Here is a 10,216-nt window from a genome sequence, read left to right as displayed (position 1 = left end):
TTGGCCTTAGCAACCAACTCAGGGGGGCTCAATGAGTGAGTCGTGATCCTCGTCGGATCCATCCGGCCAAGCATCTGGCAGATCTTGTGAGCGCGGCGCTGAAGAGGCAGCACCCGGCGCGACAGAAAAAGCATGACTATATATGTCATCTGCGCAGAGGTTGGTCTCCTCCTTGTTCTTCTCGATGAAGAGGGCCACCCGCTGGGACTCCTTGTCGTCTCTGGGGTTGTGGAGCCAGTTCCTCATACTGGGAGGTCCAGGAACGTACGCCGGAAGGTTGATGAAATCCTCCGAGCCGATGTTCCGGACATAGAGAAAGGTTTTCTGCCAAGTCCGGACAGATTTCAGACCGGACAGTTTGTAGAAGGTATCCCCTAGGCGGGGCAAAAGGATGCAACCCCCGCACCGGCCGAACGGTTTGGGGGCCGGAAGATTCCTCTCTTGGATAGAATTCTTCCGGATGTAGTAGAAATAAGAGAAGTTATCTACAGAAGGAGTGATACCGATGTATCCCTCCATGAAAGCAGCAAAAGAAGAAAGGTAGAAGATAGAGTTGCCCAGAAGGTGATGGGGCTGGAGTTCAAAAAAGTCAAGAAAGCTCCGGAAGAAATCCGAAGCCGGAAGGCCTAGACCGCGTTCAAAATGAGCGGTGAAGACAACACGCTTGTCGGGCTCGGGCTCAGGCTGCCGCTCCTTTCCTGGAATACGACACCAGACCCCTTCCAGTATTCTCCGGGATCGGTAGAGCCAGTAGATTTCCGCCTCTGTCACGTCGGAGCCCATCCAGGCACCGCGCGTGTAGGAGTCCAGATCTATGCCGGCACCCTGGCTTGAGCTGCCGGCTTCCATTCCGAAATCACCGGTGCCCTGGGCCGAGCTACCGGCATCGTTGCCCATCTGGGCCAGATCCGCTTCGAGCTCATCGGTATGATGACTGCTGGAGCCGGATCCCGAAAGATACTCCTCAAAGACATACCGGTCAAAGGAGTTCGGATCTACCTAAAAACAGTTTTCCCCGGACCTAGCTTCTCGCGAAGATCTAAGAGTAAGAGAAAAAGCAAAAGAAAAGGGGAAATAAATACACTACCGACCCAAAAGTAATGCGGAAAGAGGAAAAGAGTATTCGTGACCGCGAGACTAACCTGCGGGCGGCGCTGAAGAAGAAGTTCGAGGTTCGCCGGAGGCGGGCGAGCTAGCAACTGGCAGCGAAGAACGGCGAAGACGAGGAGGAAGCCGCGGCAGCGCTCTGGGCGGAAACTGCGGAGGTGCTGCGGTGAATCTTTGCGGGGCAGAGCCCTGCGGAGCTTCTTCGCGAGTTCGCCAGAGAGCGAGGTCTTGGCGACGAACGGCGGCGAAGGGAGCGCAAAGGACGAGTCCTGCGAAGAGCTCTGGGAGTTAGCGAATGCGGGAAGAAGAAGATGTGGAACCGCAACGCCCTTAAATAGAGGGGGAGTTCGTGGGCCAGAAACCGCTGGGCCGCGGCGGTTCGCCTCATGGGCCGCCACGTGTCGCGGAGATACACGCGCGGAAAACAGAATCCCACAGGGAGGCCACACGGATCCGGAACGGCGGCGAGGATCCGGTGAGGCACAATGAATGCTAGCGCAGAAGTCGAAGGGAAGTGGCCCTTGACACTGCTGCGCCAGAAACAGTGCGCATGTCTCTGATAGGCATTGTATCCGAGATATTCTCGACTTCACCGAGGAGAGTTTTAATGACAAAGATACTGGAAAAGATCGGTATGATGAGATAAGTTCGGCGAAGACGCCGTAAAGTTTGAACTGGTTGCCGGAAGGTTTAAACCGGTATGTTGGTAATGGGAACCTGGCATGGTCCATTGGATAGAATCCACCGGACTATACCAGCTTCGGGGACTAATGTTGGGGGGAATGACCCCCGGTATGCCAAAGGCATTGCAAACCGGATGGTTTAAGCTATCAAGATACCGGTTTAAAGGTTGTTCCGGGCTATGAGGTTAGGCTTGGAGCTAAGTGAATCTATACCGGTATCCCAGGATGGGTATACCGGAATAGGTTAAGGAGGTACCGGTTTACCGGTACAGGCTACACTGTAGCACGTCGGCAAGCTGGTCAAAGATTCTCCAAGGAGCTAGAGGACAAAGATGAGCGAAGCACTTCAGCTTTAATCGAAGCTCTGAAGCCAAAGCAGATGATGACGTAAAAGGTACCGGAGGATGTCACCGTTCCTGATTAAAGGTCTACCGGTGTCACCTGGGCCAAAGTGGCTTTGTAAAGTAGTTTGTCTAGTCAAAGATGCCATTAGGGTTTCCTAGGGTTTCTTGCCCTGTAAGCCACCCTCTCCCTATATAAGGAGAGGGAGGACACCCCTGCAGGGGACGGTTCACCATCGAGCAGTAGAGAGAAAGCACTTGTATTGTACATCTTCAACCTCTCGCCAAGGCCATGTTCATCAATAGAGATACCGGTATTCCACCCGAATTCCATCCTTGTGTTACCAAAACCCTCCCCCGAATCCTCTAGCGCACATTCGGCCCCAACTTAAGCCATCCTATGGCATTTGTCTGTTCACCACGACGACAAGTAACTCTCGAAGATTGTCCTAGCGACTCCATTGGCGCACGTACCTCGGACGTGTAGTCGGATATTCATTCCCGAACTCCACAAAAAATTAAAATTATCTTCATCTCTTCGAAAGATTGGACACCTTTACACTATCATAGGTGGATTGGCCAGGTGCAACCCATGCGACTCAGGGGGTAGCGCCCCGGCCTGGGCAGTGAGTTGAAATTTGAAAGGATAACACCCTTAGGAAGGGAGTTGAGGTCATGAATCGGGCCCCCCTTGCCACGCTGTGTATTTATTTAGTCGAGAGTCAAACCATAGTAAGTTTTACCAACTATATTAACATCTAAATATTGAATAGATATATTATAAAAAAAGTATATTGTATGGTGAATCTATTGGTATTGGGTTTTTATCGTAAATGGGCACGTAAGACTCACATTTAACCCTAAAGGGTTGGAGTTGTGGAATCGTACGAAGTCAACGCCACTTGTAGGAAAACCTAGCACCTTCTCCACCCCCGCCTCCTTCATGGATCGGTTCTCCCTCCTACAGCCAGCCTCGACGGTGTCGGAAGGGGTGGGGAACCTGATCTATGTGTGGAGTTTTCAATAAAAATATAGTGTTTTAATATAGTAACTTAGAGTTCTGGTAGCCATCTTCCTATTGGTCTCCGTTTCAATGAAGATTGCATCGTCTACAATAAGTGATATTCTGCCCTTCATTCGACGAATATATCTCCTTCCCGGCATCAATGGTGATGTTGCAAGATTAAATTTCTCTAGGTATGGGCCTTTAGATCTTACTTTGCTAGATCGATTTTGAATTTTTTTCTCTCATGGTTATCGTGGGGAGGATTGTCCTTACAGTATTTGTCTCGACTGCTACGTCATCAACAATGGTGATTAGTACTCTAGACTTATCAACGACGTCGACTAGGTTGTTCGGTTGTTTGTCCCTCTTGCCGATGGTGATTGTTCTGGTTGCGCACGCTCATGTAGTCTTCGCATTGTGGCTCAAGTTAAAATTATGGAAAAACATGCATTGGTATTTATAGGCTTATGGTTTGTTTTTTCTTCGGCTACCTTCAGAAAAATACAAGATTGTGTCATGGAAGAAGAAAAAGTTTGAAGACCTCGAAAATTTTCTTGTTCCTTTTTTACTTTATTTTGTAATGCGTAGATACAATTCATTTATCTCTACCATGTACTATTTGCTTATATATACTTCCTCCATTCTTAACTACAAGGCCACTTTAATTTTTGAGGCAAACGTTGACTAACTATTGGGTAAACCAAATGTGAGTTGCATGTCATTCAAAACTATATCATCGGTTGCACATTTTAATGAACTTTCCAATGATATATTTTTGAATGACATATACCATATTTGGTTGACTAAATCACTAATATAATAGTAGTATTAATTGTATCATATCACATATATTCTATTTCTCTTAGGAGTATCTTTTGTCAAATTCGAAATATTGAAACGTGTGGGTGTCCATAACTTCTGATAAAAAAAAAGGAGGAAGTAAGAATTAACCCTACATATTGTGGGATCATATCCAGACAAGAAGTGATTTAAAACAGTACATGTAGCTAGTGATCAACATGTTAATACGTTTTCTCCGGTGTGCACTAGCTATATATGGAGTATATAGTATAGTAGCATACTATTTGTTGTATTCTCGTTGGCGTACGTGTTGTCTATTGTGTGTGGACTTTGAACACGAGTCTACGCTGTATTTATTTTTTGTGCCGGAGAAAAAGAAACGGTCCATGGATGGCGGCAAGTTGGTGCACACCTTGGCACCTTGCACCGCGGCCTTTAATGCTTTTGACCTTCTAGACTGGTAGCTGGTCCGGTTCTGGTAGCTATCAGCATTGGCCATGTTTGCGTCCCTGGACTTCCAACCAAATTAACCTTTGCTCGATCTCACCATTCACCAATAATATAATCTCACTCCTATGCATGCATCGCCCTCAAACACAATTTAATCAGACCCAAAAGGAATACAATTCTCTTGGACTCGCAGCATCAGCTCACTGATCAACAAAATCAGAGCGAAAAGCATGCTAGAAAAAAAACATACATATACAAAATATGCATATTTTGGAAAGTAAACAAAGAAAAAATTGTTCATATACGCAGCTGTATATCCACTAGCTGACAATTCAAGCAGGAACAGTGTATATCACATGTATGATCTCATAGCTCATGAAGAGCTGCAATTGCACTCTTCGATCGGTAGTAGTACAAGAGGTACCCATAATTTATTAGGTGCAATAAAAAGCCACAAGAAACAAGGCAGTAAGAGGTGCACATGATCTTGTCAAAGTTGCTTCCATGGATCCCCATATGAAGGTGACCATAATAGGTCCATGATCGTCTCCTTGATTAACTACCAGTAAAAACAAAAGCAGTGAGCTATCCTTGACGAGTTCAGCTCCGCAAAGTACAATTGGATATGCACACTGTGCAAGCATCTTCGCCCCACCAATTAATGGGGTGGCCACCAAAGTAGATTTCCTCTCGACGGAGAACCTTTAATTAAAGAAAGGGGAATTCTGTCACATGTGTATTAATTTTTCTACCTGGATCAGTTTGCTAAAGGTAGTACTGGTACTCTCTTATCCTAGCGAATTAGATACTCTAAAGAATCTTTGTGTTTGGCACGGTACTGATCGTCCTCTGCTAGGGTACAAAGCGCCATCAATTAAGGGTGTATGTTGGCCAGTTGAAATATTTGACTTCGTACAGCTACAATAGCTGCAGAGATCATGAACCATCCAATCCCTTCCACACCTGCGGCTCAGATCAGGCCTATATACATGACCATCTCTACTCCCTCCTCCCCAAAATATGTTGCATATAATTTTTTTAAAGTCAAACTTAATAAAGTTTGGCCATATAAACTGATATATGAACATAAAATGCCAATTTTGTATCTTTAGAATCACCACAAACTTTTGTTTTCATATTATAAACATTTGGTATCATATATGTTTATTATTATTGGTCAAACTTTGCGAAGTTTGACTTCCACGCAAAATTATGCGCAATATATTATGGAACGGAAGGAGTAAGAGTAAAGCATACATGACGGAGTACCACATAAAGCGAAATAAGTATTTTCATAAATAACATGTATTGTCCCAATGATATTGGTCAAGTTAGCATTCGAAAGTGGGGAGCTTAAAAAACGATGTCGACTCAATCTAATGAATACCAGAATTTAATTGTAAATCATCGTATCTATTTGACCTACTCTCGTTTTCAAAATATTTGAGGTATGGAGCTGGAGCCCAAGCTAAAATATCGGTTACTATATTTCATGCTGCATGCATGTATGACCGGTGTACATTGCATAGAACCAAAAGTTGGAACGCGTCAATCATGTCTTTGTTTAGGGGGAAGGTGTCAATCACGTAACCGACGGAACAGCAACACATCGACTGGTCATTAGATACATTGACTGCTCCTCTAAATCATCTTTGTTAGCCTAAGTCGCGCATCATCACACAGTAGTATCCAAGTTTCGTCCAAAATCTGCCCATCGCCATGCTTAAAATTAGGTGTATTCGATCAATACATTGTTGTCGACCATCCATATTTAATTTCTCTAGAAAACTACATATAATTCATGTAATTCTGGCAAACATGGAGTGAGACGTGTATTTATCATATCTCTGGTGCATATATACTTTAATCAAGACAAAGAGGTAAGCATACACGACACTCGTACGTCCAAAGATTTTTTGCATCAATCATATGAACAGTAACCACACAAGGGTCCACGGTAGGCAGGTTCACATCACTATGGATGATGAGTAATGCTATCTACACACTAGCTAGCTAGCTCGGTAGCCGTGGAGCGACCTGGTCAAGTGATCCGAACTTGCAAGAAAGAGGCAAGCAGCAAAACGACCCTCGCTCCTTTTCCTTAACAACTCCTTGTACCAACCACAGGAACAATCCCATCACGAGTTGATGACAAGTTAGCTAGCCAAGATCGTTGCACTACTGCATCTATCTTCTTGCCACAGTAGCCACCAACAGCAAATTAATGAAGCCTATGCATGCATGATCGATCGGTTGCCATGCATGCAAGCAAGAAACCTTAATACCATACCAAACATGCAAGCATGTACTATGTGCATTCTTAGCTAGTGTTGCATTAATGGATCGAGCTAGCCAGGAGAAACGGAGCATAAAATTATCATTCACCAGTTCATGCATGGTCAGTACCGGCAACAGGGTTTTGCAATGCATGGATTGGGGAATTAGGTACTTACATGTACATGAACTGCTAGTACAGTGCTACTATTACGAGACGAGCTAGCTAGATCCATCGGAATGATGCGAGACACAGAAAAACTCATTCTGTGTACCATCTCGCATCACGGGATCGATTGTGAGGAAACAAATCAAGAACCGGAAACAAGCCGAAAATAATCAAGGAAAACAAGATGGATTCGGCCGGGGGATGTTAATTGAGCTGCAAGAACCAACCAAATCTTATCTCTAGCTAGCTTAGCTATCGATCTAATTAGTGAAGCTTCCCATATGGTGACGAGGGGTGGATGTTGTTGTTGTTGCCGCCGGCGCCGTGGATGAAGGACGGCAGCATGTCCTGAAGCAGCCCGAATTCCGGCGCCATGAAGTGCTGCATCTGGAGCGACGGAGGGGACGAGGCGGCCGCCGCCGTGGCGCTCCCCACGCTGCCGATCGATCCGGCGGCCAGACCCTGCGTCGACGCGATCATAGGCGGAGTCATGCCGTGGTTGGCGCGCTGCTGCTGCTGCTGCTGCTGCTGCTGCAGGAGGCCGCCGAGCACGTCGATGCCTCCGCTGCGTCCGAAGAGCGAGCCCGCGGCGCCGCCCATGTGCTGCAGCATGCCGAGGTGGCCGCCGTGGTGCTGGTGGTGCAGGTGCGCGGCCTGCGCGGCGAGGAGGTGCGTGCTGCCGCGGAGCGCGGAGGGGATGGGGTGCGTGTGCTTGCCCTCGTACGTGGTGATCACCACCGCCGGGTCCTGGAACGACCGCTCCACCCGCTTCTTCACCACACACTTCTGCGTCGTGCACCGGTAGTAGCTCCTGCACCGATCGACCACGGTCGCCATTAGCAATTGTTGATTGGCACATCACTCTTCGATCTCTCACACACATGGCGCAACTAGCTATACAAGGGTAGAGCAGAAGTAGCTAGGTACCTTGGATATGGGCTGTTCTTGACGGCCTTCTGACCATACTTGCGCCAGCGATAGCCGTCCTCGAGGTGATCGACCTCGCTCTTGGTCATGAAGGCGAATCGCGGCTGACGCGGCCGCTTCTCGCCCTTGCCCGCCTTGCCTCCCTTGGCACCCGCCCTGAAAAGTTTCCAATTACGCGTCGATCGGTGAGAACATCATCGATCAGTACTGGAAAGTGACGGAATCGTATGCCATTTCGCTTGCTACATGGGGCACATACGTAGCTACGGACAGAGATTTTGTTCATACGACGAGTGATCGACTAAGATATACAGATCCCGTTCAAACATGGTTGTTGGGTGTGCCTAAGTAAGGGTGCACATGGCTTTAGGAAGTTCACACTGTGCCTGGGCTTTTTTGCTGCCCCCTTTTTCAGCACTTAAGAAGATTTTCTAGGAGATGATGCATCAAGATTGTGCTACATATATATATGCTAGGTTGCACCGAAAAGGAATCTGAGGAAATACTAGCTAGAGAGATGAAAGTATCTCTGAATTGGGTGTGGCTTTATCCAATAGTAGATCTTTTGGGCATGATCTAGCCAAGATATATGGGGCCATGCGGTAGAAGCAGAAGAAAAAATAACTATCAAAGCATAAAGTGGAAAAAAATGCAAGAGGAGGATTTGCTCAAGTCGGATGAAGATCTAGGGGTTCAAGCAAGCAATCAAGAAAGCCAATAGGCATTTGATTTATTAATTTTGCGTTTTGTGCGGCATGTGAGAGCCAAGTGTGAAACCCTAGCTATGTTCACACCTTACCCAGCCAAACAAACTTCCTTAAAAGGGAATAAAGAAGAAGCAAGGAATAGAAGAAATCTGAAGGAATGAATGAATGAGCATCAACCAAATAAAGGAAACGAAATCCAGCCCCTAAATCTTGTACCGCCAAAAGACACTAGGATTAGAAGCAAGATGAAGAAATCTGCAGAAAGGACCCCGTGATTTGTGGGCATGCATAGAAAGAAAATCACAGTAGAAGAAGAAGAAGTTAATGCAGTCCAACTCACCCTTTCTTGGCCTTGTCACCCTCATCGTCGCCGTCCCCCTTGCCGTCCTCCCCTCCGCCTTCCTCCTTCTTGCAGCCGCCCGCGGAGTCCCCCTCCCCCGCTCCTGCTCCGCCGCCGCCGGCCTCGCTGGACGAGGACGACATGGACGACGTGGCGTTGGGCGTCCCGGCGCCGGCGCTGGGCGTGCGGGCGCCGCCCGCGGTTTCCACCACCGGCTCCCGCTTGATGAAGTCCTCCACCGACAGCGGCAGCGGCAGCTCCAGCTCCAGCTCCCTGCACAGCTGGCCGTGATCCATCTGCATGAAGTCGGCGAACCAGGAGTCCTGCTGCTGCTGGTGCATCCCAGGGCCCGGGCGCTGCGTGAAGAGCGACGCGAGCTCGTCGTGGAACATGAACTCGCCCGACGACATAGGTGCTACTCTCTTGCTTCCTCGTTGGGATCGATCGATGGTTCTTGCCACTCACTTGCCTCGCCTATGAAACGGAACGGAGGAAGGGTGGGGGAGAAGGAGAGATCTAGAAGGAAGCGAGAGGATACGGCTCTGTGGGGGGCGAGGCGGTACTAGTAGTGGTGGTATGGTGGTGGTGGAGGCGCAGTGATTAGTGAGGCGAGCCACGGCGACAGCGAGAGGTGTGAGCGAGCGAGAGAGAGAGAGAGACAGAGCGGTGATGTAGAGAGGGAGGGGAGATGGATCGTTGGGTGGGAGGGAGGGAGGATTTTTTTCCCATTGCCTTTTGGCAAAGCTTTTGTGCAAGAAACAAAAAAAATCTTCTACCGCAATTGATTAGGCCCAATTGAGATGTCCATCTCTTGGCCTCTTCTTCCTCCTCTTTTGGTTTCTTCCCCTCGTCTTCACCGCAGAGTGCACTATGCTTCGCCTTCATGCCGAAGCTAGCTAGCCTAGGTATAACAGCCAGTTTACTAATCACACCGTAATGGCTGGGCGGGATGATGGGGTGGGAACGGTCCACGGTCACGGGCGTGAGTCAGCGGCGCGCACCGGCGGCAGCCGGTGACCCTGGTCAAGGCGCCGCGCAACGGTCAACCGTTCAGACGCATGGGGCGTGACACGTGTACGCCGCGGCGGGACACATGGGCCTGCTGCGCCCACGCCGCGTGACCTCTCGCCCGTCCGATCCCGACCCGACGGCCGCTGATGCTGGCGTCGCATTACATCACGGCATACGATGATGAAAGGAATAACATGTGCAGCAGCCGCAGGGTGGTTAAGCTGGCAGGTGGGCCCGACTAGACGGTGCATACCTCTGCACGTCGGAGCATCGGGAAAGGCTTTTTTTGCCTATCGCGTTTCTCTGCGAGGGAGCTGGTGCAGAAGGAGCAGTGCCGGAGATCTAATCATGGAAAAGGGGCATCAGCAGTGACATGGGGCCTGAAAACAACTGTTTGGTC

General features: G+C 48.5%; 1 protein-coding gene across 1 annotated transcript; it reads right to left on the bottom strand.

Moving 5' to 3' along the window:
- Positions 1-6,787: 6,787 nt before the first annotated feature.
- Positions 6,788-9,339, bottom strand: LOC124664472 (WRKY transcription factor 23-like). The gene is made up of 3 exons (XM_047201988.1): positions 8,806-9,339; positions 7,759-7,914; positions 6,788-7,642 (listed from the first exon to the last, which is right to left on the bottom strand). The coding sequence occupies exons 1-3, from the start codon at positions 9,213-9,215 to the stop codon at positions 7,096-7,098; spliced, it is 1,113 nt and encodes a 370-aa protein (XP_047057944.1). The 5' UTR covers positions 9,216-9,339; the 3' UTR covers positions 6,788-7,095.
- Between the last annotated feature and the right edge of the window lie 877 nt (positions 9,340-10,216).

Source organism: Lolium rigidum, chromosome 6 (genome assembly GCF_022539505.1).
Source record: "Lolium rigidum isolate FL_2022 chromosome 6, APGP_CSIRO_Lrig_0.1, whole genome shotgun sequence".
Taxonomy (NCBI): Eukaryota; Viridiplantae; Streptophyta; class Magnoliopsida; order Poales; family Poaceae; genus Lolium; species Lolium rigidum.
This window is presented reverse-complemented; position numbering and strand designations above follow the sequence as displayed.